Source organism: Myotis yumanensis, unplaced genomic scaffold (assembly GCF_028538775.1).
Source record: "Myotis yumanensis isolate MYYU_CA2020_CCGP unplaced genomic scaffold, mMyoYum1.0.hap1 SCAF_10, whole genome shotgun sequence".
NCBI classification, from domain to species: domain Eukaryota; kingdom Metazoa; phylum Chordata; class Mammalia; order Chiroptera; family Vespertilionidae; genus Myotis; species Myotis yumanensis.
Genome location: NW_027223761.1, coordinates 40,983,517 through 41,010,201, shown reverse-complemented (window position 1 = coordinate 41,010,201; position 26,685 = coordinate 40,983,517). Strand labels below are relative to the sequence as shown.

At 38.7% G+C, this 26,685-nt stretch overlaps 3 protein-coding genes across 3 annotated transcripts; all 3 read right to left on the bottom strand.

Moving 5' to 3' along the window:
• Positions 1–2,125: 2,125 nt before the first annotated feature.
• On the bottom strand, positions 2,126–3,609 carry LOC139017280 (hemoglobin subunit beta). Its single transcript, XM_070425466.1, has 3 exons — positions 3,447–3,609; positions 3,127–3,349; positions 2,126–2,380 (listed from the first exon to the last, which is right to left on the bottom strand). Exons 1-3 carry the CDS (start codon positions 3,536–3,538, stop codon positions 2,252–2,254), a joined length of 444 nt encoding a protein of 147 aa, XP_070281567.1. The 5' UTR covers positions 3,539–3,609; the 3' UTR covers positions 2,126–2,251.
• Positions 3,610–10,268: 6,659 nt separating this feature from the next.
• LOC139018122 (hemoglobin subunit epsilon-2) lies at positions 10,269–11,702 on the bottom strand. The gene is made up of 3 exons (XM_070426762.1): positions 11,611–11,702; positions 11,276–11,498; positions 10,269–10,397 (listed from the first exon to the last, which is right to left on the bottom strand). Exons 1-3 carry the CDS (start codon positions 11,700–11,702, stop codon positions 10,269–10,271), a joined length of 444 nt encoding a protein of 147 aa, XP_070282863.1.
• Positions 11,703–19,324: 7,622 nt separating this feature from the next.
• HBE1 (hemoglobin subunit epsilon 1) lies at positions 19,325–20,654 on the bottom strand. The gene is made up of 3 exons (XM_070426761.1): positions 20,563–20,654; positions 20,218–20,440; positions 19,325–19,563 (listed from the first exon to the last, which is right to left on the bottom strand). The coding sequence occupies exons 1-3, from the start codon at positions 20,652–20,654 to the stop codon at positions 19,435–19,437; spliced, it is 444 nt and encodes a 147-aa protein (XP_070282862.1). The 3' UTR covers positions 19,325–19,434.
• Between the last annotated feature and the right edge of the window lie 6,031 nt (positions 20,655–26,685).

Sequence of the window (26,685 nt, the reverse complement as noted above, 5' to 3'; positions counted from 1 at the left end):
CCCATTGTCACTGTTGTGAGCTTCAGTCTATCCTGGGAAGAGGTACCTCAGGATGTCTGCTTTACTTTGACTCCATACCCACTGAGCACTAACCACACAGACACACACACACACACACACACACACACACACACACACACCCCTCCAAAACAGAAGCTTTTTTCCTTTACTCCATTCTGTCAAGTTAACCTAATTCCTAATGTTTTGTACCAGAATGGGCCTAGTCTGAGTATGACTAAGAGGGTAAGTATTAACTTCCTTCAAGAGAATCATGACACTCATCCAGAGGTGCATGGGTGTTTTTTTCATTTGTTTAAAAAATTGCACTCAACTAGAACATTTTGTGCATGCTCTAGTGTTCAATTCTAAATTCCCCAAGAAGACCATCTCGGCAATCTAATCTCTATTTTCCTCAGACAAGCACAGTTATTTTTTGCTTTTTTCTCCCACATGCACAATCTCTTGGTTACTTCTGTTTGGCATCCTCTCAAAAATGAAATGAAGTGAAAATACTGGTACTCCAGAAAGAGCACAATTCATAGAAACAAAGAACATAAACACAGAATAGTTTAGGAATATGGTAGTTTAACTCATTTTTAAGACACATTTTTCATTTCAGTATTGGAACTTTTAGGCCCAATCTCTTGTCTTGATTCATTGGTTAGTTCCAGAGGTGAAGGAACAAAGACAGTATAGTAAGCCTTTTCGTATTTTTGTTCTTTTCATAATCATTTGGAGGAAAGAAGGATACTTTCTTTACTCCTTTCAAGACTATGACACCCACAATTTCTCTTACTCTTTTTCAATTTCTCTGAAAGTCTCTTTCTCTCGGCATATCTGATTCTTACAAGAACTTTTCTGTGATGAAGGATGTGAAAATAATCTCCCTAGCACCTTCTGGGTGTCTCTGAGTCCATGGTTGTTAAATATCCTATGCAGATATAAGCAGTTCTAAGTGTCCACCATGTACAATGACCTGAGAAGAAAAATAAAAAATATAAAAACTTCTGCCCTCAGGCAATTCAAAATATAGTGGCAAAACCATAAACTGTAATGTGTTGTCTATATCCTGATAATATACCCAGAGTAATTATGAAAACGCTTTCATACAAAAGGAAGCAAAAGGGTCTATTTCAGGTAGTCAAGCCTAAAATTAATTAACAAGAAATTATATAGAATTAAGGAAATGTGTACAAGTTAGAAGGTTCTAGAAATCCTTCAGAGATATCTTACTAGCTATGATTAGAAAACAAATGTCTGATCAGTGCTTTACTTTCCTAACTGCTCCCACATTATATATTGTATCATTAACACCCAAGGAACTCTGTGCATTGGTCTATTGGTCTATTGGTCCCAGGAGTTCTAACACAAGGAATAATTACCTACTAATTGATTTATTTCATTTAATAAATATTTCTTCACTGCCTATAGAGGAACTTTAAGCATAGTACTCATGTGGGATAGTACTAAATAGGCAGAAATGTTTATACAGCATAGAGAATTAGTGTGATGGATAAGAAATGTGAAAAATGTGGAGGGGGTTGAAAAGATTCCCTTAGGCAATTTTATAAAGTTCATTGAAGCCAGTGTCAAAAATGGTCACAAGTGATATCCAAGCATTAAACTGTGTCTGAAGGAGGTGTGGGGACTAGTTTTGGAGGTGTTCTGAGACAAGTGAAAGAAGTAGGTTATTTCTTAGAGCAAGAATACCTGATGGAGTCTAGTGTTAGGGGCTACAATGTGCAGGCAAGGAACGTAGAAAAAAAGAAAACTTAAGTGTCTTGAGCATGCATTATGTCTCTAATTGAGCACATCATATTTTGAGTAGTTGTAGGAAATGGATCAGAGCATTAGCCTGAAGGCCATGTCTTAGGTTTGAGGTCCCCCATAAAGCCCCTGTAATGCCGGAATCTTCTCCATATTTCAGAACTCTTTGGAAAGTCCTATGCTTTGGAGGTAGAAGTGTCAGCTTTTAATGATTGTGTGTGGTCCCCTTCCTTTTCTCATTTCCCTTGACCTCCTTGTATAAGACACAAGAGCTCCCTATACATAGATCCTCATGGATGTCCCTATACCCCCAGAGGAGAAAATAATAATAATAAAATAAGTGAAATGAATCAAGAAGTTGAGCTGAAAGTTCTTTATTAGGCAGAAGCCAGACCCTTGAGAATGGGCATTACTTCCCCAAGTTAAGAAGTCAGAATCTGGAGAAAGAGAGTTTTCCAAAGGTCACCAGGACACAGGCCAGGACTCAGTGGTACTTGTGAGCCAGGGCAGTAGCCACACCAAGTGCCAGCTTCTGGAAGGCACCCTGCACCTGGGGGGTGAATTCTTTGCCAAAGTGGCGAGCCAGCACAATCACCAGCACGTTGCCCAGGAGCTGTGAGGAAGACAGATACAATGATTAGTAGCTTGGCTTTGGGGAAAGGGGCCAACAATAATTTTTTCCTGCCTACACTTAAGCCCAAGTTGATCCTCAGGTTATCCTTACCAGCATAAATGAGTAAATATTTGCATGTCTATATATAAATAAATGCATATATTTACGATAAATATTATATACATTAATAACTGATTAATTAGTGAGATGATGTACTGTCTGCAGCAACTATGCTGCCCTACTTCCTACTTCTGGTCTTTTCATCCTAAAATATTGACTTTCTTTTCCTTTCCATTGAGTATGGATGCTGTAAAGTTCAGACTATTTTTCAATTTTAAAATTATTTATTTATAGCTTCTAGAATAACAGTAAAAGTCATCTCTCCATTTTGAGGAGAGATGAGTCTTTTCATCCCCCTTATGGAGGAATTTTCTAAATGTAGAGGCAGCAGGTGAAAGTTAATATATATAATTTGAGTACTGGCTAGGGAGAAGGAAAATTGGGTGGAAAAAAGAAAGAGGTGAAAAAATAAGACATTAGAGAAGCAGCTTGATAAAAAAAAAAGTTTGTGAGACAGAAAACAGTATTATATTGAAAGAAAAAATATAAAACTATATACATTTTGAAAAGCATTAAATAATGAAATATGGTAAGGTTAAAAGGAACCTGGAAGAATGGATAGGTGAAGAACCAAAGAGAAAGCCTAGAAAGTGAAAAGCAAAAAGTAGCACATCTCCTAGACTCACCCTGAAGTTCTCAGGATCCACGTGCAGCTTGTCACAATGCAGTTCACTCAGGCTAGCAAAGGTGCCCTTCAGGTTGTCGACATTCTTCAGACCCTCGCCGAAGGAGTTCAGCACTTTCTTGCCATGGGCCTTCACCTTACTATTGCCCATCACAGCAGCGGCATTGGACAGGTCCCCAAAGGAGGTGAAGAACCTCTGAGTCCAGGGGTAGACCACCAGCAGCCTGAGGGGTGAATGCAGCACAGAGGACAGAGGGTGAGTGCCTTTCAGAAACTCACACGCCCAGCTTCCACTCACTCTCCTTATGCCTGGATACCTACCTGCCCAGGGCCTCACCACCAACTTCATCCACATTCACCTTGCCCCACAGGCCAGAGACAGCGGCCTTCTCATCAGCAGTCAGATGCACCATGGTGGCTGTTTGTGTAGTTGCTAGTGAACACGGTTGTGTCAGAAGCAAGTGTAAGCACCAGCTAACTCTGCTCTTCTTTTATGTCCAGCCCTGGCCCCTGCCCTCCCAGCTCCTGTGAGCAGATTGGCCCAGGCCAGGGTGTGGTTCTGCAGAGTGAGGACTCAATGATGACAGTTATGCCTGACCTTGCCAGTTCTGGCACTGGCTTGGGAGTCTGCTTTAGACCCGCAGCCCTCTTTCTAGGCACCTCCCAGCTCCTTTGAGCAGATTAGTCCACGATACTCAGACTTTCATTGGTTTGTGAGAATATGTGGGAATATTCATTCTCAATTCCCTTCACCTGGCCTTCTAAGTCTTTTGTATCTTGACTCTTACCCTATACTCATCTCCTAACCTCATCTCCTTTGGCAGTTGGTTCTACAAATATACTCCTAGTCTCATTCATGAATAAACATTTTAATCTGATATGGTGAGGTGTATCTTAGTGTTTAATTTATCCAGTTATTTCATTTTGTAGATAAGAAAATTAAGTCCTAGAAAGCAAAAATTTAATCAAGTAGACTCTTTATGGAGCTTTTCTTTGTCTCTAGAGATATTTCCAAGTGGGTGAAATGGATAAATATTTTGCCATAATTTTAATTTGCCTTTTTTCTGCTACTTGGGTAAATACAGTTAAAACACTATTTTTTCCATTTCTTCCTTCAAATGAATGCCCATTAGAATAATGAAAAATAATAAACATTGTTTCTCTACCAACTACTGAAATAGATTTGGGAGCATAAATTATAATGGAGGAAATCTAATAAAGAAAAATATCTGATACCTAGAACATAATTGTTTAAAATGATGATCTGCCAGCTGGCTTGGTTAAGTGGTTGAGCATCAACCTATGAACCAGGAGGTCACAGTTTGATTATTGGTCAGGGCACATGCCTGGGTTGCAGGTTCTATCCCCAGTGAAGAGCATATAGGAGGCATCCAATCAATGATTCTCTCTCATCATTGATGTTTCTATCTTTCTCTCCCTCTCCCTTCTTCTCTGAAATCAATAAAAATATATATTTTAAAAATACTTATGATCTGACTAAAGTAAGAATGCAGATAAATTGAAAAGAAAGGAAAGGAAAGATTTACCTTGTTCAGCCAGATTAAGCCTGAAGCCTGATAGGGGTCAGGGAAAGAAATTCCAGTGGAGAAATTTCTCCAGCTATGCTCTCAAAGAAAAATAAAATGGAAAGCAGGTAGAAAGGAGGAAGGAAGAAACCAATTCAAAGGAAGAGAATGAAATTAAAGGTAAAAAGAAGAGAAACTAATATAAAGTCTGGATGAAGTATCTCAGTGGTTGAACATTGACCTATGAACCAAGAGGTCACAGTTCAATTCCCAGTCAGGGCACATACCTGGGTTGTGGGCTCAGTCCCCTGTAGTGGGTGTGCAGGAGGGAGCTGGTCAATGATTCACTTTCATCATTGATATTTCCATCTCTCTCCCCTTTTCCTTTCTTCTCTGAAATCAATAAAAATATATATTTTTAAAAATGTTTAAAAGTAACCACACAATAATTCAAACTACATGATTTTTATATAAAAATGTGAACAGTGTGACTCTAATTCAGATCATAAGGGGAGAGGATTATATGATAGAAGGGTACAGAGGAGCCATAAATGATCTTTAAATTCAGTTACAGAACATTTTTCTTTAACCTTAAGCTGGGGAAAAAAAGTTTGAAAATTTCAAGGAAGGGGGTGGCATGATTTGATTTGTATTTTTTAAGAATAATTCTGGCCATGGCTGGTGTGGCTTAGTTGGTTAGAGCATCATCCCATTCATATGAGGGATCAGGTGTTTGATTCCGGTCAGGGCACATGCCCAGGGTGTAGGTTCTGTCCCTGGTCAGAGCAAGTATGGGAGGCAATCAATCTGTTTCTCTCTCACATTTCTCTCTCCCTCTCTCCATCGTTTTCTCTCTCCCCCACTTCCTCTCTCTCTCTCTCTCTCTCTCTCTCTCTCTCTCTCTCTCGTCAATGCAAAACATATCCTCAGGTGAGGATTACAAACAAAACAAAACAAAAAAATTATTCTGGCTTCAGTGTATAAATGGATTTTAGAGGTAGAATAAGTAAGAGACAAATAGGATGGTATTGTAGTAAAGGAGGGAAGTAAAAATGTCATCTGTATTTTTAGGCTTAAGCAATGAATGATGTATTAGTTGCTGAAGTGAGGTACGAAAGAAGAAGGCTAAGTTAGCAGGAATAAGTTAGCAAGAGATCAGGGGTTCAGTCTTGGATATGACATACTATATTTGATGTGCTCCGGAACAATCCAAAATTGGATGTGAAGCACATAGTTAGATTTATGGGTCTTGAGCTCAGATAAAATACAATCAGGTTAAGAATACACAGTGAAACAGGGCACAGAGGCACACATCATAATACATGGTATAAATCAGGGGTGGGGAACTTTTTTTTTTTCTGCCAAGGGCCATTTGGGTAGTTATAACACCATTTGTGGGCCAAACAAAATTACTAACGTAAAAATTAGCCTGCTACATTTGGTCAAACATTTATTTAACTTGCCCTTAATGTTTGGCAGGGCCAGACCAAATGATTTCTGGGGCCTTATATGGCCTGCCGGCCAGATGTTCCCCACTCCTGGTATAAACCATCACCACTACCTTTCAAAAATGACAGCCAATGCAACCTATAAATACCTCCTTGAGAACTTGGAATGTATTTGTGAAATTAGAATCATTATCACATTTTACAAACCAAGAAATTTTAAATAATACTTTGCAAGTCAATGGGGATGTAATTTGATCTTTATTCATTATACCCAAAAGCCCTGACTCTTCACTTCTATGCCAAGGACATGGGTACAGGAATTTTTAAATTAAAAATAATGTTTATACTCCCCAGTGACCAGACATTATATAACCTAATACGTGATCATCCCAATAAATCCCACACCCATCCAACACCATGCCTAGTTATTAGAATATTATTGACTATATATCCTATGCTATACTTTGCATCCCTATAACTATTCTGTAACAACCAATTTCCCTCCTCCTCCTCCTCCTCCTCCTCCTCCTCCTCCTTCTCCTCCTCCTCCTCCTCCTCCTTCTTCTTCTTCTACTTCTTCTTCTTCTCATTAATCTTTATTGTTGAGAATATTACAGATGTCCCTCTTTTTTCCCCCATAGCTCCCCTCTACCCAGTTTCCACCCCGCCCCAGGCCCTTACCACCCTATTGTTTGTGTCCATAGGTAATGCATACATGCATATAAGATCTTTGTCTAATCTCTTCTTGCACCCCCCCACACCCCCTTCCCTCTGAGAATCATTAGTCTGTTTCATTTCCATACCCCTGATTCTATTCCATTCACCAGTTTATTCTGTTCATCAGATTTTTTATTCATTGGATTTTTAGATTCACTTGTTGATAGATATGTATTTGTCATCACTTTATTGTTCATAATTTTTTATCTTTACCTTTTTCTTCTTCTTCCTCTTCTTAAAGAACACCCTTCAGCATTTCATATAATACTGTTTTGGTGGTGATGAACTCCTTTAGCTTTTTCTTCTCTGTGAAGCTCTTTATCTGACCTTCAATTCTAAATGATAGCTTTTCTGTGTAGAGGAATCTTGGTTGTAGGTTCTTGCTATTCATCACTTTGACATGTTTCTTTGTCTCCGAATTTTGGCTGCTTCCCTGTGTTTGTTTCTATGTATGTATTGGGTAGCTGCTAAGTCTCCTTGAGTTGATAGAGACTGTGTAGTAGGTGTCCTATAGGGCCCAGTGGCTCAGCCCCCCCAGTCATCTGAGGTGAACACTCTTGGTGCACCCCTTTGTGAGCTGTGTGCACAGTTTTGTTGTAGTTGAGCCTTGATTGCTGTTGGTGTCACTGGGAGGAATTGACCTCCAGGCCTATTGGCTGTGGGGACCAGCTCGAATACAGTGGGAGAGCTGCTGTGCAGGAGACACCCTTATGGAGCAGAACTTGCTTCAGTGGGGCTTTGGTGCTCACTGAGTCTGCTCATTGAGTGTGTCACTTATGGATATGAAGAGTTGAAATTTGGTATGGTCTCACACTGACCACTGGGTACACTGGCTCTTGGGTTTCCAGGGAGGTGCCAAGTCAGCCACTGCCTGGGGCCACCCAGCAGGAGCTACAGAGAGATCTAAAGATTCCTCCTCTTTGTATCAGGTTTGGAAGTGCCCAGAAGAGGCCCATCTGTGAAGCAAGGCAGGCTGGTGCTGGTGCTGGCCTTGGGCCTTTTATTGATAGGTTTGGCAATCCCCGACCCAGCTGCAACTTGTTTGACAGGTTTTAGACTGAGAAAGGATAGGTCATTCATATGCAAAAGCCACTGTGCACAACTTGGGTGGGGTTATAAATTGGGTGGGGCGGGGTCTCAGGGAATCACCAGAGCAGAGCAAAAAGAAATGGCTACCAGTCAGCCCAGCACCAGGGAGGTCCCAGCATGGGAACAATGACCTCTGGGAGCACCTCCATCTAGAAGGAAGCTGCCCCCGAGTTCCTGCCCCAATGCCAGACAGTCCAGTTTCTCCCGTATGTGTCTGGGTCCCCCAGAGCCTCGTCTGGCACTAGAGCTGAGAGCAAGCAGGAGCTTATAAATTCAGTTCGTGGTGCTGGCCTTTTAAGAGGAGCAGCTGGGTCTCCAGCAGTCTGTGTGTCACTGAGCCCCAATCCGCTCTGGTTTTTACAGTCCGTATTTCTTATTGCCTGTAGGGCCTTCTTTCCCCATCTCTGAGACCCTGGGCTGGGCGCCTGGTGTAGGGCTGGGACCCCTCACTCCTCTGGCAGCCTCCCTTGAGATTAAAAAAGCACACACCTGGGTGCCAGACCAGCCCGTTCTGGGCCTCTGCACCTCCTACCAGTCTCAGTGTGCTTTCTTCTTTACCTCTCTAGTTGTAGTCCTTCCACTCAGCCAGACTTCCGTGGTTCTGGATGATAGTTGTTCTGTATTTTAGTTGTAATTTTTATGTGGTTGTGGGAGGCAGAAAGTATAGGCGTTCACCTATGCCGCCATCTTGGTTCTTCTCTCCAATTTGTACTTCTCAATCCCTTCACCTTTTTAGGCCCCCAACCTCCCTTCTATTTAGCAGCCAACAAAAATGTCTCTGTATCTATTTTACTTGTTCATTTTGTTAGTAGATTCAATTGTTGATAGATATGTATTAATTGCCATTTTATTGTTCATGTTTTTTATTTCTTCTTCTTCTTCTTCTTCTTCTTCTTCTTCTTCTTCTTCTTCTTCTTCTTCTTCTTCTCCTTCTTCTTCTTCTTCCTCTTCTTTTCAATAAGACCCTTTAACATTTCATATACTTTTTGTTTGATGGAGATGAACTCCTTTAGGGTACAGGAATTTGAAGTGATTTCTACAAAAGTTGTGCTCAGAGCCAGATCCAACCAAGAGACTTCTAGGCATTTTCTGTTTTGTCAATAGATTTTCTTCTTTTCATTCACCAGACAGGAAACCTGGGTTTCATTTGTGACTTCTCCATTCTTTATTTTACTATGTATTAAGTTCTATGGAATATTTGCTACAATGATTCCTTACTTATTTTTTCTTAGTTTCATTGTGTTTGCAAGTTCATTCTTCTACCTATCACTTCACTATAATCACAGCAAACACTGATGGCTATGCTCAAGATAGGTGCTATGTTTTAAATAATATAATCACATATGGATCAGTTTTCCACAAATTCCATATTTTTATGTCCCTCTCCTTTATAACATGGCTCTTGACTGGGTCTGTGTGAAGCTCCAACTTCACTGCATTACAATTGATAAAAATGTTTCTTATGTTAAATGGAAATGAACAATAGCTTAAAAAGAGTTCTATTATTAATTTATACAAATAACTAGAACCCTGGTGCATGAAATTTGACCTTAACTGCCCCCCCCCCCCTCCACAGGCCTGGTCGCCCCTTACTGCCCCATCTGCCAGCCTGGTCGTCCCCAACTGTCCCCCTCTGCTGGCCTTGTCACCTTTAATTGCCCCCCCCCCCCTTACTGGCCTGGTTGTCCCTCACTGCCCCCCCCCCTACAGACCTGGTCACCCGCAACTGCCCCCTGCCAGCTTGGTTGCCCCCAACTGCACCCCCTGCTGGCCTGGTGGCCCCATGCAGCCTGCTGTTGGGTCGTTTGGTTGTCCCTCACTAACCCCCCACTGCCGGCCTGGTCGCCCCACACAGTCTGCTGTTGGGTCATCCGTCTGGCTGTTTTGGTCGTGACTGCCCCTGGCATTTTATATATTAGGATAACATATATGGGACCCATACTAAGTCCTAGCATGCCCTACTCACAATCAACTATTGCATTGTATGTCTTAAGAGTACCTTTATTACCTTCCTTTTTCTAAAGACATTGTCCAGTTCAAGAACCTACTTTCATTCCTAGAAGTAACTGCTCCATTGGAGCCACTCTTATCTTGAAAAGCCTCATAAGAGTTTCTTCTCTATCATCCCCAAACTACCGATCTAATACTCTCATTATCATAAGAGTGCTTTATTTTAGCTGAATCAACATAAAAGACAAACAGAAAGAAAAGACCAGGATATTCTTTATAAGGCATAATTTTTATTTTATTTTTATCATATAGAAGTTAAGTCTAGAGGAAAAGGCTTTAATCCCATTTCTCAGGAGGTGAACTCTTGGAATATAGGACCTTCTGGTAGGCACTCACAAAGTTGGACAGGTGACTCAGTGATACTTGTAGGCCAGAGCATTAGCCACAGCAGTTGTCAGCTTCTGCCAGGCAGCCTGCATCTGGGGGGTAAACTCCCTGCCGAACTGTGTTGCCAAGACAATCAATATCATATTGCCTAGGAGCTGGGGAGAGATTGGGGATAAAAAGAAATTAGCATATTGTAAACAGAAGACCAAAAATATGGACAGTACCCATTTCCTTTCTGATAAGAATTTGAGCAACTTTAAGGGTCATGATCCCACACAAGTGCGTCATTATGGGCTTGATGTTGGCTTCAGTTCCCAATTGTGTACTGCTATTGGGTTTAATGCTTCTCTTATTTGTCCTGCCAGTTCATCACCCTAGAACATTGCTATGATATTGCTATGAAATGCTTCTTTCCTTCAGAGTATCTTTCTTTTTTTATTAAAGTATGATTATAGTGCTGCAAGGTGTCTCAATATGAGCAATCTAAGTCCCCAGATATTACATATATGTAAATTATTTGCATACTTATATGACAAAGAATGCTGTGCTGTGTATACAACAGCATTTCATCACTGCTAATAGGGGAAGTGGGAAGGAACACAGCCATCCATTGAAAAGATTGCTCTTACTTTGCCCTACTTAGTTATGGTTCTATCATCAAGAACCATGCAGCGATATAATCATCCATATTTATAGAAAATTTAAATTAACCAAGGCAAGATGCTTTCTACCTGGCTCAATTTGTATTTTCTAAGCCAAAAACATTTAGCTCAGTTTTGGCCACTGCTCTTCACAATAATGCATCGTTTTTTTTTTTTAAATATCAGACCAGTGGTCTCTCCTAGTCATAGTCATTACTCTATTTGGTCTTACTTTTGAAACTACTTAACTACCAAAATCTAGCTCTTTTTTGAAATATTTATTTCTACAATTACCTATATAGGATAAGACTTAAATGCCTATGTTTCCTAATAGATGCATGACACAAATAACTAAGACAAAAGAACAAAATACAAGCATGCTCAGAACTCACCTTGAAGTTCTCAGGATCCACATGCAGTCTGTCACAGTGCAGCTCACTCAGCTGAGAATAGGTGCTCTTGAGGTCATCCATATGCTTAACAGCATTTCCGAAGGAGGTCAGCACCTTCTTGCCATGGGCCCTGACCTTGGGGTTGCCCATTATCGCAGTTTCAGAGGATAAGTTGCCAAAAGTGTCAAAGAACCTCTGAGTCCAGGGGTAGACAACTAGAAGCCTATGGGATGAACACAGTCATAGACGAGATGGGAAGTCAGAATATTTAAGAGACCTGATCAATTTCTCTTTCAGAAACACTTTCTGCCTCTTTTCTCATTTCCAGTACTTACCTTCCCAGGACCTCACCTCCAGCCGCCTCTACATTCACCTTGGCCCAAAGGCTAGCAACAGCAGCCTTCTCCTCAGCAGTAAAATGCACCATGGTGTCTTGGAGCTTTCTATTGATCACAGATGAGCCAGAAGCAAGTCTGTACTGCTGCTTCTCTGTCTGGCCTTTTATTCCTCATCTTTGGCCCCCAGCCCCTTGATTCTTCCAATGAAATGAGACTATTGGTCAAGGGTGCATTGTCACCACCGGGGGTGGGGTCAAGGGAAGGTGGACATTTGTGTCACTGATAGTGTTAGGTCGCTCTATCAGAGGAATTCTGCTGTTCTTTCTCCTGCTTCTACTATGCAACTCATATCTCAAGCTCCCCACCACCACTATCCCTGGTGACCTCTAGGCTGACCATGAGGCATGACTAAAATTAGGAAGGGTAAGAATTAGAAATATGTTGGACATTATGTCAGGTGTTTGCAAGACATTCTGTTGTCCACCTAGGGTATGGAATAAGCCACAGTTCAACTAGATTACCATTTTTTCTAAAGCTTATATAAGGTTCATATTTTTATAGTTCTTGTAAACAGAACAGCCCTAATCCAGCATCAGTTTAGAAACAGGAGAGGTCAGAACTGGATAATTTAGAGAAGAATTGAACATTTTCCTATTGTTGTTTGGTTCTATTAATAATATATGCACTTGTCTGTGCAAATTTATTTCACTCTGATTCTATGGACAAGTGTATCTGGCCTATACCATGTATCTACTCATTTGTGTCAGAACATACACAATCAAGTGTTGGGGGTTATGGAGGCTCCTGTGTTCAAAGAATAGCACATTAGAGGACTCCATGGAAGTGGCTTATGGATTAAGGGATTTGCCCCTAACATATGCTTGGATCCACACTCATTTGTGTGTTTAACTTTTTCTCATATCAATCAGGCAGAGGCAATCTTCAATGACAGTATGCCACACACTACTGCTGCCATGATTTAAGGTACTTTGTTCTTATGTATGTCAAACAAGCATTTTTGGGTCTTCCAGTGGGAGAGGCAAAGGCTTATTTTGCTGTTTTTCTCTCAGAGTTTATTGCTCACACATTTTGAGTTCTAGGCTTGTTTTTTTTTCTCCAATATTAATCTTACAAACAAACAAAGAAAACCTATACATGTGTTTTTACAGAGTTATTTTAAAATCTAAAGAGTTCAACCCAATATATTAGCGCTGAAGTTTTGTTTTTACAATAGAAATCCTTTCTGTTCACTTGATATAGTAATAGACTTTCATCACTTCAGCTTGGAAAAGACTCAGTGTGAAATGTGGAAAAGAATTACTAAGGCCAAAAGCTAGTTTACCATGACAACCTTGATTATCTGTGATCTCTCAGTGCCAAGCTCTATTGATATGAGTACTTTGGAACAGAGATATAAAGAAAAGAGTTTGAATCAATCCCAAAAAGATTTGCTTCAAGAGAAGAGGCAAATGAAAAGAAAGAAATGCAAACTTTGACCACTGCAAGGTATTTTACTTTTACTTAGTTGTGGGCTTGGGCCAAAGGCCTGGCTCAGGGTATTTGCTCTCTACCTGTGCTAATGCTCACCTCCAACAGTGTATGTGCACTGAAATCCCTCAGACTCAGGGGCACCTGCAACTCTGAATGCTGGTGAGTAGCCTCCTCCTGTCTTTCCAGAAAACCAGACAGTGATTCTGGCAGTTACCTCTAACTCCTGCTTTTCTTCCACCCACTTTAGACAATCACTTACACAGAATTTTTGATTCTTTCTTGCTCATTGCTGTTCCACACTTCCAATATATTCCCATCTCCCCGCTCCATCTGTCATCTAAATATTTATCATATCAATGCTATATCATCATCACAAACACCTAATATTTTCCAATCACTCATCTTTTATTTTAAAAAATCAAATATTTATTGAGGTTTAATCATGCCAGGTGTTTTTTCAACACTGGAAATCTTGGGAGAACAAAACAGTTGGTCAAGTCCCAGGACACTCACATTCTAGTGGGCAGAGAAGACTGACACTAATAATTAAACAAGTAAATGAATAAAGAATTTCAGATGGTGTTTTATGACAGGCAAAAAAGGCATCTGATGGCATGGTAGCAAGTGACTACAGAAAAATAATATAAGGAAAGATGTCCTAAACATATCCAAAGTGAGTCCTTAATGACAAGATGAAGCCAGGTGTAAGTAGTTTAGAGAAACAAGTTCCTGGGAGCAGGAAGAGCAAGTGAAAATCTCTGAGGCTGGAGAGAAAAAAAAATGAAAGAAAGAAGTAAGAAAAAAAACAAGAAAGAAAAAACACTTGGAATTTCATTTAGAGAAAGGCATTAAAAGGTCGGAGTAAAATACATTGAGGGAAGAGTTGGAGGAAGCAAGGATGGAGAGATGGGCACAGGTTAGAGTGGATATTATACTCTAAGGCATGAGAAATTGGTAGAGATTTGTAAACCTGATATTAGTATGGTCTCTAATCTACTCAGCACAGGAAGACTCATCTTTCTAAACATTCCTGTCCACCACTTTGCACTATTGCCTATAACAGGTATTATCATCTAGTTATACAAATACCCCTGAGATCTGTCCTTTCTAACTATTCTGTGCAATTTCTTTCATTTTCCTTTTGCTCTCACAGTGCTTATCTGAGCTCTTTCTATTTCATTTCCCCACATAAAGCCCCATCTCTATGAACAGTTTAAAGGACCTCTCTTCCTCGTAATGCTACAGCCAATATATACACTTGGACACTCTTTCTCTCCTAGTGGCAATGCAATCAGTTTGTTGAGACAGCTTCACCACTTACACCATAAAGTTTTTAATAAAGCCCAGGAGCAGTTCTTTGGAGTTGACTTTGAAAAGAGTCATCCCTTCCTCTGACCTCCAACCCCTCCCATTCTAATCTATCCTCATAAGGGCTTATAACAAACCAGTGGCTTTTAGAAAATGTGTTTCCATAAGCAGAAAGGAATTAAAAATATATCCTGGACCTTACCATCTTAACACCTCAGTTAATTTTTTTCTTCCAGATCCCCACATTGGTAATCTGCCTCTATCCAGATCCCTTGCCTACCCTGAAATCTTTACTGGGGCCCATATAATTGTTTGGTTCTGAGGAGTTCTTGCCCTCATACCCATTCCTCCCATCAGAACTTTCCTATATCTTTAACTTGAAGAATTCCCAAGTGTATATATATTTTATGGTCCTGGTTTTTTTTTTCTTGTTAAAATAACACACACGCACACACACACATTCACAGCTCAACATATAATCCCTGGGATTCTCACACTTAATAGCTCATGATTAAAATAGAACTGAAGACAATTATAGAAGAATTCTTAGCAGAACATTCATTATTATTATTATAATTATTATCATCACTACTACCACTATTACTGCTATCATTTGAAAAATAATGTTGTTTCTTGCTTAGTCCACTTTTCAACTGGTCTTAGAATAAGAACTAACATCAGGAAGCACCTCTTTGCTTTCTCCTGGGTGCATGCCCAACAGCTCTAAAACAGAGGTGTGCTTTTTTTCTTTGACTCGTAGTCCACACAGTCATACCAGGGACCTCACTGCACTTTAAGTAAGCTTATCTCTGATTCACTGCAGTTTTTGAAAGGACACACTTACAATGTGACAGGGTCGGAGTTTCTACTAATTTTCCTCCCCTCTGTGAGTGATGTATCATCTCAGATGTTATCTCATCAGAGGTTCTGAAGCTTTGGAAATCTAACTCTTTGAAACAAAGAACTGCAGATCAAATCAAATGCAAATTATGAGGTTGCATCATGGAGTCTTTAGAGCTTTTTTATATAAAGAATTATGTAATCTGCAAAAAGTAACACTTGTACTTCATTCCCAATTTGGGTGCCTTTTATTTATTTCTCTTGCCTGACTGCTCTAGCTAGGGTTTCCAGGACTATGTTGAGTAAGAGTGGTGAAAGCAGATATCTCTGTCTTGTTCCTGACCTCAGAGGAAGAGCTTTCAGTTTTTCACCATTCAGTCTGACATTAGTTAAAAGTTTGTCACATATGATCTTTATTGTGTTGAATTACTTTCCTTTTCTACCCATTTTGGTAAATTTTTAAAATCGTAAATGGATGTGGTATCTTAGCAAAGGCTTTTTCTGCATCTTTTAAGATCATCTCATTTTTAGCCTTTTGTGTGGTATGTTTCATGGCTCCAACAACAACTATTAGAAACAGTAAACAAACACTTCCAATGGAAGAGGAACTGGTTCATTTGATATTTTCCTTCAGAGTCTGTTACTCCTGTATTTAGAGCTCCAGGAAGCTGCTTTGTTTGTTTTTCTCTGAAATAAATCCTTTACAAAATAACCCTTAAAAAATCTACTTCCATGTGTATTTACAGAGTGCTCTAAAATTTTAAGCTCAACCCAACACATTAGAGCTGAATTTCTGCTATTAGAGAAGTAATCCTGTCAGTCTACTTGACACAGTTGTGAAGCTGTTATCTGTTCTTGGGGAAATGGGGAAGACTTCATGTGAAAGACAGATAAGAATTTGAGGCAAAACCCAGAGAATTCTCTTTAAGATCAGAGATAAGTGAAGTGGAGGAAAAAAAGAGACAATCTTGAGCACAGAGGGAAATCCACTGATCCCTTGCTAAAGCATGGTCCCTGAAGCTTTGGAAATCTGGCTTATTTGCCCCTGAGGCCAGACTTGATAATCATATGAAAGAGCAGATTAAAAAATTACCTGTGAATTTTTAATGCAGGGTACCTCTACCTTCAAATTAGTTTATCCTCTAACTTATCAGGTAGTGTAAATCTTACTTACTCCTTCTCAAACTAATGAATTCTTAAGAACCCTCATGTCTCTAAACAATCTCCCCATTATTCCAGAAACCTAATGAATCAAAAATCATCTGTAACTCTTGCTTTTATCTTATATTTTTGAGGCAATACCTTCCAAAATTTCTTCTTGTCTATAACTGTCTGATCTTCCCATTTTCTCCATGTCATTGCTTCTGACATTGCATAAGTCCTCACCTTATAAGTTATTTCTTTACAGAAGACATCCATGTTTTTTTAAGCATTCATTCTCATGTATTCTCAAGCATTCATTCAATAACTATTGTTTAATAAGTGCACATTATTATTGGTCCAAAATACTGGGGACTTAAGATAAATGAGGAACAGAAAATAACTTTTTCTTTAATAATTTGTAGATGGAAGATATAGAAGATGGATAAATAAGCCATCAACAAAATAATTTCAAACATTATTTGCTCTGAAGAAAATTAATATTAAATTTAATAAGAGAGGGGCATAATTATATCACAAGCAGTCTCTCAAAGGAGGTTGTGTTTGAACTGGGGCCAGACTTTTTTTTTTTTTTTTAAAGGAATCTATCATGGAAAAATATTGGGATAGAAAGTCTGAAAGTTAGAATAGTAAATCCAAACTTCTGAGGAAGGCAAACAAACCTGTGATATGCAAGAGATATAAATAATGGGCACATGTGGTTGATATGTACATAGTAAAGATGAGACTGGCCTGAAGCATTGTGAGAGAAAGCATAAGCCAAATAATGTAGAACTTGTCTTTAGTGGTAGGGAGTGAAAAGCCACTAAGGAATTTTAATCCTGGTAATGACATATTCTGAAAACCCTCTGTATTCCTTGCTAGTTTAATATTCCAAGAATATTCTGTTCACCACAACATTACTTTGCTCAGGTGTACTTTATTGCCTACCAACAATGAGTAGTCATCCTTTCATCTATTAAAGAGCTGAGTTATCCAGCCCTGCCTGTATACAGCTGGGTGTGTCCATATGTATTAATTATAAAGCAGTTTTCAATTATGTTAAACTGACAAAATCTAGGTCTAAATCCAGGCCCCTAAGGGATAAAGAATGTATCATCAACCCACCACTCCATCATCAACACCCTTGAGCCCTATTATTCAGATTCAGAATAATAGATGAGGGGTAAGAAAGATACGAGGTTGATTGGTTGAAAATGTACATGGCTCTCATTAGTTGACTGACTGGGTAAAAAGGTCTAGTGCCATGAATAGCCTCTGTTTACTCTGTTTAGGGGCATAATGAGAGGCCATAGAGCTTAGAAGGACCAGTGCTGTTGACAGCCTTTAACTACAATAAATCATTGGTCTCTCATCCTTATTGTGGAGACATAAGGTGAAATCAGAAGGTAATTCATAGGGAAAGTTCTGATCACTATGTGGAGGCAAGAGTTAAATTTGCCAAGAAATGACACTCAAACTTATAGAGTGTGAAGGTTCTCAAGCCTTTATATGAGAATTTGACTCAAGGACTGAAGGTCAAGTCTTCTTGAGCAAACTAGCAGTAACTCCTCCAAAAGTGATTCCATTAATGCCACTCCTCCCCAAGGATCCACAGGTGAGTGTGTGGCCTCTTCTTGTTAGATTTATAGGGCTGGGAGCTTTCAGTCATCTACCATTACCTCCTTCCTTCCCATCCACCCCAGTCAACCAGATACTATGCCTCCTCACTCTATCTTTGCCCATTCTTTACTTTTTGCAGACCTCACTGCTCTTCTTGGGTTTAGCCCACTAGAATCCATGTCTAGTCTCTGCAATTTTGAATTTACATTTGTGTGCATTAAGCATCTCCCCTCCCAGTATTATTACTTGAGTCATTTAAAATTCTAAAAAGATTTATTGTTTACTCTTTCAGATAGCAATAGAAAAAAAAAAAAAAAAGGGAAGAGAAGAAAAAGAAAAAAAAAGAAAAAAAGAAACGCTAATAACTTATTTATTTATTTATTTATTTATTTATTTATGGCCTCCCATTACTTAGTCTTTCCTAATACCCTACCTATGTGTACTCTCTCCTCTAGTTCCAGATAGACATTTTCATGCAAGTCACCAAACCCTAGCTTGCTGATTTAGACTCTGAGCCTTTGTTATTATCGTATCTCCTACATAAAGTCTTGGCCATTATTTCCCCTTAAAATTTACACAATATCTTAATTCGAACTTATTTTTGTGTATGTTATATTCAACCAGATGATAATGCACAATGATTTCATGTGTCTTAACGTTGGCTCCCCAGTAAGAAAGTGGAACCCTTCAAAAAAGTGCAGGCTATTGTTGATTAATAGAGATTTTTTCTGGAATGCTCCCAGCCATTCCTCAACCCATCTTTTATCTCCAATTCTATCTCATCAGACATATGACAAGTTAAATGATTTAAAATTCAAGTTAGAGTGAGTTGAAAAAGTAACCCAAGCCTAGACCTGGATCCCTACAACATTTTTTTTCTTTAATTTTTATTAAATGTATTGGAGTGACATTAGTTGATAAGATTATATATGTTCCAAGTACACAATTCTATAATACATTGTCTGCATGTTGCATTGTGTGCCCACTACCCAAAGTCTGAACTCTGACATGTACCACAAATCTACTTTGTTTTTTTCTTAGGCCCTGCTGACCACCTCCTTCTTTCCCCTCTACATAAGATTTTGTCACACTGCATTGTAAGTGCATGCTCACGTAATTATCCATTTCCCCACCCCAGAAAACTTTTAACCATCTTGCCATCCTCCCAGACACTCTAGAATCCTTCCACAATGCACACTTCTCAAAAAAGCTGTTTCTTCTTATGTCTCTCCCCACCCCTTAGCCAATGAACCTCTGCTCCTCTAACATAAGAGTAAAAGATACAATATAAATTCTGATTATGGAATAGAATGTGCTTTATTAAACAGAAGTTGTGCTGTCAAGACAAAACCCCAGTTCCCATTTGCAGAAGGAAAGTAATGGGGACACAAATGGGCACTGGTGAACTGGAAAGAGGACTCAGTGGTACTTGTGGGCCATGGCATTGGCAACACCAGCCACCAGCTTCTGCCAAGCAGCCTGCACATCAGGGGTGAATTCCTTGCCAAAATGAGAAGCCAGAACAATCACCATCACATTGCCCAGGAGCTGTTAGGTAAAAGACAAAATGACAAAGATGCATGTTGAGTAGAAGTTTCCAACACAAATTGTAGAAAAAAGAATGGCTTAATAGCAAAACTCCCAGCCAACACTGAACATTAAACTCCTTATGCATGGGCTCTCAGAGTGAGGTTAGTTAAAGTTTCCAACCATTGCCAGAACAAGCCTCCACTTGGTCACAATACCAACAAGTAACTGAATGTATTTAGATGACTTGTATTTTTGAGACATTCTGTCTAAAAATCTTTCACCAAAATCTCTTCCTAAACTTCAATCATCAGGGACCACATAAAATAATGCATTTCTGCTTCCCTGAGGTAGGACTTTACCTACCAAAAGCCAAATTTCTTTCCTCCTTAAACAAGTTTGCTGTTCTCTGATATTATTCCCTAAGATAAACACAGTTCTGACAAGAGTTTCTGAAAAGTTTTAAGCATACTCAGGCTATTCATCACTTTTTAGTGTGACTAGTTCTGAATCAAGGTGGCCTTGGTTATGCCCACTGGAGGCCTGCCCTCCTAACCCCACGACCCATAATTTATGAGATCTTTGTTAGTTTTCCCAAACAAAGACTCAGTTTCCATTATTATCCCAAAAGTTAAATAAGAAAAAAAAAAGCACATGAACATTCTCTGAACTCACCCTGAAATTCTCAGGATCCACATGTAGTTTGTCGCAATGCAGCTCACTCAGCTTAGCAAAGGCACTCTTGAGGTTGTCCATGTTCTTAATAGCATCTCCAAAGGAAGTCAACACCTTCTTGCCATGAGCTTTGACCTTGGGGTTGCCCATTATGGCAGAAGAAGAGGACAGGTTGCCAAAGTTGTCAAAGAACCTCTGGGTCCAGGGGTAGACGACCAGGAGCCTATAGGATAGAACCATAGCATATAGGCAATCAAAGACTCAAAAATCTTAAACAACTTTCCTGATCAATTTTCAAGGCTCGTATTCACCATCCTCACCCATGCATTGAATCCCAGTTCCTACCTGCCCAGCACTTCTCCTCCAGCCTCTTCCACATTCACTTTGCTCCACACATTAGTGACAGCAGCCTTCTCCTCACCAGTAAAATGCACCATGATGCCGGTCTGAGAGCTTATGGAGATCACAGAGGTGTCAAAAGCACATATGTCTGCTGCTGGAAGGGGTAGCCTTTTATTCTTTACTGCTCACCCCCTGGCCCTTTGTTTTCCCTAGTACTTGGAACTGATTGGTTAAGGCTGAGCTGTCCCTTGGGGGTGGAGTCAGGCCAGAAAAGGGTCAGCAATGAAGAGGCCACTCTGGTTTATAACGTGGTTCCTGGAATATTCTTCTTTTGTTGACTCCATTTTCATTCTCAGCACAATATTTTATCCACTTCCCCTTTTGTCTCCCCACGTCATTTTCCAGGATGATGTTTATCTCTCCCATTCTCCTTCTCCAAGTAAGACCCAGAGAGAGGAGCTAAACCCAAGATAGGGAGAGAGTTCCAGCCAAAACACCTTAATATTTGTGTTAAGGATAGTGACAAGGACAAAAACAGGGTCTCAAAAAAAAAAAAAAAAATACAGCCATGACTGGGTAGCTCAGTTCATTGGAGCATCATCCCAGACATCAAAAAGTTGTGGGTTTGATTCTAGGTCAGGGTACATGCTATGGAACTATAGCAGATGGGAAATCAAAGACTCAAAAATCTTAAACAACCTTCCTGATCAAATGTCAAGGTTCATATTCACCATCCTCGCCCATGCATTGAATCCCAGTTCCTACCTGCCCAGCACTTCACCTTCAGCCTCTTCCACATTTACTTTGCTCCACACATTAGTGATAGCAGCCTTCTCACAAAAGAAGGATGCCTCAGGAATCAAATCCACATCAAAATGTTGTGGGTTTGATTCCAGGTCATGTTTTGAGTTTGTTTTCCCATTGGGCACTTGCAGGAAGCAACCAGTGTTTCTCACTCTCTCTTTTTCTTTCCTCTCTCTCTCAAAAATTAATAAAAACATATTCTCAGGTAAGGATTAAAAAATATAATTGACACAGAATCTCAGCCAGTTCTATCTCCCTTAAGAAGTAATTTAAAACTCTCTGCATTTAGTTTTCCAAGTGAGACAAAACACATATATGGTTACTTCAGAAAGCTGGAGAGTAGTAAGGGATCCACAATAGGACTAGGACCTTAATCCCAAAGTACAATACCTGAGGGTGATTTCACAGAGAAGAATGACAGAATACACTTACATCCCATGCTTCCCAGGAACCCTCTGTCTGTCTATTTCTCTGTGACTATAGAAGAAACTGGCTACTTTGGGGATATTGCTCTGAGCTCTCTTCTTGATTTTCTGTCCTACTTATACTCTTTTTACAACTTATTTTAAACCAGGATTTGTCATCAAACTAAGGAATAGATTAATTGATGTTAATCAGGCTAGGAGTTGGAGAACAGTTTAATGTTTGTTGTAGCCATAGATGTCAGAGACTTTAAATTTTTTTAGTGTCCTTGTTGTTGTTGTTTTTTTTTTTTTTTGATGCTCTTGTTGTCTTGGGCTTCCCTAAGAATTCATCATGAAACATTGTCTGGAACTGTCACTTTTTCAATTACCATTCACTGTTGTTATACTCAAATCTGGTTGATATTATTGGTGAGGAAAAGTAGAGAAGCATCCTATGTGTATAATTAAATCTCAGTCTTTTGTGGATCAATTTTCCTGGGCTGTCACCTTCACATGCGTTATTTAGTTTTTTTCTCCCTTAATAAATTTAGGGAAGACTCCCTGGATTAGACCACATAGCCTAGCATGACAGGATTCTTGGGTGAGGAAGAAGATATTTGATCACTGAAGTAGAAGAACAATGAATAAAACAAGAAACAGTTGGCTACTCGATAAAGAATAACCTTTGTTTTAATACAAGTTTTTTGTTGTTGTTGTTGTTTGTTTGTTTTTGTTTTTAATCCATAGAGATAGAACTCTAGGTTTCCAAAGAAAATTTTCTATAGATCCACAGTGTGAGGAAAATGACTTTTCTTTAGACCTTGGGCATGAGGGTCAGACATTGCCAAAGCCCAAGGAACAAGAACCAAGTCTCTCAAAACCAAGAGCTTGGGAAACAAGTCTCTCTCTGAAGCAGATCCTATGAGTACGTCCCATTCTCCTTCCAATTCAGAGTGTGAGCATCAGTCTTCTCTTGGCTTCAGAGTATGGTGTTGATCCTCTTCCTCCACCTTCACACCCATTGCAAAGCCCATAACTCCTCTACTAGAGGCGTTAGGGACCAGAGCTGGCTGGCCTCCAGGGATCTGGCTCATCCTTTGCTCTCTTATCACTAAAGGTTGTGGGAAAATACTGTAAGGAAAGGTTATAAGACATATTTGTAGCTCAGTACAAGGCTTATAAATTCTGATTCTGAAGTCAGCTGAGTGTAGTTTCATTAGGGGTTTGTTGACTCAAGCTAAATTATCTCAGATGCCCATTTTGAAGTATTTTATGTATTTCTCCTATGGAATGTAATGATTATTTTCTTCTTTTCTTGAATGAAATACCCAAAGTTTAGAGATAAGTGACATAGTTATCCAGGATAGATCAGAAAGACTAAATGGTCAGAAAAGAATAGTAATTTATTACTTATAAAGTGGAAAATTAATAAAATAGTAGCATTATATCTCAAGGTACTTAAACAAAAAGACTTTTAAAAAGAAACTCTGATGGGAGATATCTGTAATACTATCAATAATAAAAAATATATTTAAAAAAAGCAAAAAGCAATGACCTACTAGTACTAAATAATGCTAAGCCAAGTAAATGAAATAATAAATATGTAAGAATTACTAACTAAATTAACAAAGAGGAATATACAAAAGCATATACATATAAATTTATTATAAAATGTTTTTTACATGTATAAAAATAGATCAATAGAATTCAAGACTTGAAAACAGTAACTGCAACTTGACTTGACATTTGTACTGTTTCTATCATTAATAAAGTTATGGCTTCTTGTGGATGAAAAAATAAACTCTGAAATTTGTTAAGGATTAATTCCTGCCTCCAGGGTATTCAGTAGTAGCATTTATACATTTGTAAGTGCTGTAAAGGATTTTAATAAATGGCAGATGCCTGTTTTTAACCAGAATAAATCAAGTATTTTCTTAAATCTTGCTAGCTAATATATGACATGTGTACCAATCCTAGGAGTCAAATATTGTATTATCTCTAGGTGCTCTTAATGTGGAGAATTGTATAAAGTACATTGTTGTTAGATAAAACAGGTCTTTAACCCTACTGCACATTTCATACTATTATCTAAGAAAAATACATCAAATGTTATTCTTCATCACAAAAGAGTTCTTTTATTTTTAAAATAGAAAAATTACAGACAGGGTTTATAAATCACTGAAAGTACAAAAAACTGCTTAGATTTTTAAAAGTTCTTTATTGTTTAAAGTTTTATGTAACTCTCCTTTTCCCCCATTGACCTCTTCTTGGCTGCCCCCACCCCCCAGCACATGCCCTCACTCCCCTACTGCCTGTGTTCATTGGTTGTGCTCATATGCATGCATATAAATCCCTTAGTTGATCTCTTACCCCTCACCCCCCACCTTCCCTCATAGGTTGGACAATCTGTTCAATGCTTCTATGACTCTGGTTCTATTTTTGTTCATCAGTTTATGTTGCTCATTATATTCCACAAATGAGAGGAAGATACTTATCTTTCTCTAACTGGCTTTCACTTAGCATAATGCTCTCCAATTCCATCCATGTTGTTGCAAATGGTAAGAATTCCTTTTTCTTAAAGCAGCATACTATTCCATTATGTAGATGTACCACAGTTTTTTTAATTCACTCACCTGCTGATGGGGACTTAGGCTGTTTCCAAATCTTAGTTATTGTAAATTATGCTGCTATGAACATAAGGGTGCATATATCCTTTCTAATTGGTGTTTCTGTTTTCTTGGAATATATTCCTAGAAGTGGGATTACTGGGTCAAATGAAAGCTCAATTTTTAATTTTTTGAGGAAATGCCATACTGTTTTCCACTGTGCCTTCACCAGTCTGCATTCCCACCAGCAGTGCACGAGGGTTCCTATTTCTCCACATCCTCTCCAGCACTTGTCGTTTGTTGATGATAACTATTCTGACAGGTGTGAGATGGTACCTCATTGTTGATTTTATTTGCATCTCTTGGATGATCAGTGACTTTGAGCATGTTTTCATATATCTCTTGGCTTTCTGAATGTCCTCTTTTGAAAAGTGTCTATTTAGGTCCTTTGCCCATTTTTTGATTGGATTGTTTATCTTCCTTTTGTTAAATTGTAAGAGTTCCCTATAAATTTTGGAGATTAAATCCTTATAGGAGATAACATTGGCAAATATGTTCTCCCATGCAGTGGGCTTCCTTGTTTTGTTGATGGTTTCTTTTGCTGTGCAGAAGCTTTTATTTTGATGTAGTCCCATTTGTTTATTTTTTCCTTAGTTTCAATTGCCCTAGGAGCTGTATCAGTAAAGATATTGCTACGACAAATGTCTGCTATTTTGCTGCCTATAGCTTCTTCTAATATTTTTATGGTTTTCCATCTTACGTTTAAGTCTTTTATCTATTTTGAGTTTATTTTTTTGTGTATGGTATAAGTTGGTGGTCTAGTTTCATTTTTTTGGCATGTATTTGTCCAATTTTCCTAGCACCATTTATTGAAGAGACTGTCTTGACTCCATTGTATGCTCTTGCCTCTTTTGTCAAATATTAATTGAGCATAATGGCTTGGGTTGATTTCTGGGTTTTCTGTTCTGTTCCATTGGTCTATGTATCTGTTCTTGTGCCAGTACCATTCAGTTTTGAGAACAGTGACTTTGTAGTATAGCTGATCCCTTGATTAGAAAGAATGTCAGTTCCTCTGCTTCCATTATCCATCTGAATTTATGTTCTTATAATAGAAATAGGTGGGATCAAAGGTCCTATTAGGTGTTGCATTAGCCCAAAATAAATTGGAAAAAAAATTCTTGTAGTTGCCATGAAGGAACCAATGAAAATTTTCTAGTATGATTGCACAGAGTGAGAAAATAGTCCACAACCTGTGGTTAGGCAACACTACTACTTTCTAATCACAGTTCAATCACTGAGGTGCACACCTGAAATTAATAAAATAATGTATGTCAATTGTGATTGAAAAATAAAAATAATTTAAAAATGAAAAAAAATAAACACAGTGTTTCTGCATCTTCTCTCACAAAGGTTGTAGGTGACTTTGAACCAGAGCTGGTTCTCATTCTGAGTGGCATCTTTTGATTGGAGTCTTACAACATGGACATTGATAGTTTGACAGACCTCTGTGTACACTGTGCCATGGTGTAGCCAGTCATATATACATGTTAATTAAATAGACTGAATCTTCATTGGGAGGTGAGGGGAAAAAGGCCAGAACAAACCAGTTATTTAACAGTTTCTATATAATGGACCTTGAAGTGTAAATCGTGAACCTAGCAACTTAGAAAGTTACATATTTCTCATTCTCCTCTGAAATGTAGCTTTACTCTTTTGGTTTCCTTGATGCTTTTTGACCTTAAGTAAAATTATCTTCACTTATTTTCATGATTAAAATTCTGGGAACTAGTGATGTTTCTGTTTACCTTAAATAGTATTGCTAATGTATTCTATGAACAATATAGAAAAACAAATGTCTCTGGAAGAGTCAGAATTAGAACCAGTGCTTTCTAATTTTTCTATTGCTAAGTTTATTGCACAAACATAGGTCATTGGTCCATATCTTATGGTTCTTACCCAAGACCCAAATCAAGTGGAAATCTATGAACTTTGTTCAAATGTGGCACCTATGAATTATACATAAATTCGCTATTTAAATTTCTACTTAGGGTTGACTCAAGAGGACTCTTCTAGGTTTAGGGTTTAGAATTCTGTATCCAGAAATGAAAGAAAAATATTCATTCTTTGCTAAGACCCCAACTCACTTCTGGAGATTTAAAGTCTTTGAATTGGTGACTTTTAAATTCTCAAAGATGTTAATGACATTTTTTTTTAACCTCGGCATGCTATTTTAGTACTTTATTTGGGCTTTCAATATTGAAGCTATAAGATAACATACCCCTCCCCCCCAAAGAAATCTGCAATCTCCTTGG

Excerpts from the sequence above, each read along its gene's own strand:
- LOC139017280 (XM_070425466.1), bottom strand. The coding sequence starts at position 3,538 with ATGGTGCATCTGACTGCTGATGAGAAGGCCGCTGTCTCTGGCCTGTGG. Across the intron at positions 3,350-3,446 it reads GGTGGTGAGGCCCTGGGCAG|GCTGCTGGTGGTCTACCCCT; the intron begins GTAGGTATCCAG and ends TTCACCCCTCAG. Across the intron at positions 2,381-3,126 it reads TGGATCCTGAGAACTTCAGG|CTCCTGGGCAACGTGCTGGT; the intron begins GTGAGTCTAGGA and ends TCTTCCTCACAG.
- LOC139018122 (XM_070426762.1), bottom strand. The coding sequence starts at position 11,702 with ATGGTGCATTTTACTGCTGAGGAGAAGGCTGCTGTTGCTAGCCTTTGG. Across the intron at positions 11,499-11,610 it reads GGAGGTGAGGTCCTGGGAAG|GCTTCTAGTTGTCTACCCCT; the intron begins GTAAGTACTGGA and ends TTCATCCCATAG. Across the intron at positions 10,398-11,275 it reads TGGATCCTGAGAACTTCAAG|CTCCTAGGCAATATGATATT; the intron begins GTGAGTTCTGAG and ends ATCTCTCCCCAG.
- HBE1 (XM_070426761.1), bottom strand. The coding sequence starts at position 20,654 with ATGGTGCATTTTACTGGTGAGGAGAAGGCTGCTGTCACTAATGTGTGG. Across the intron at positions 20,441-20,562 it reads GGAGGAGAAGTGCTGGGCAG|GCTCCTGGTCGTCTACCCCT; the intron begins GTAGGAACTGGG and ends TCTATCCTATAG. Across the intron at positions 19,564-20,217 it reads TGGATCCTGAGAATTTCAGG|CTCCTGGGCAATGTGATGGT; the intron begins GTGAGTTCAGAG and ends TTTACCTAACAG.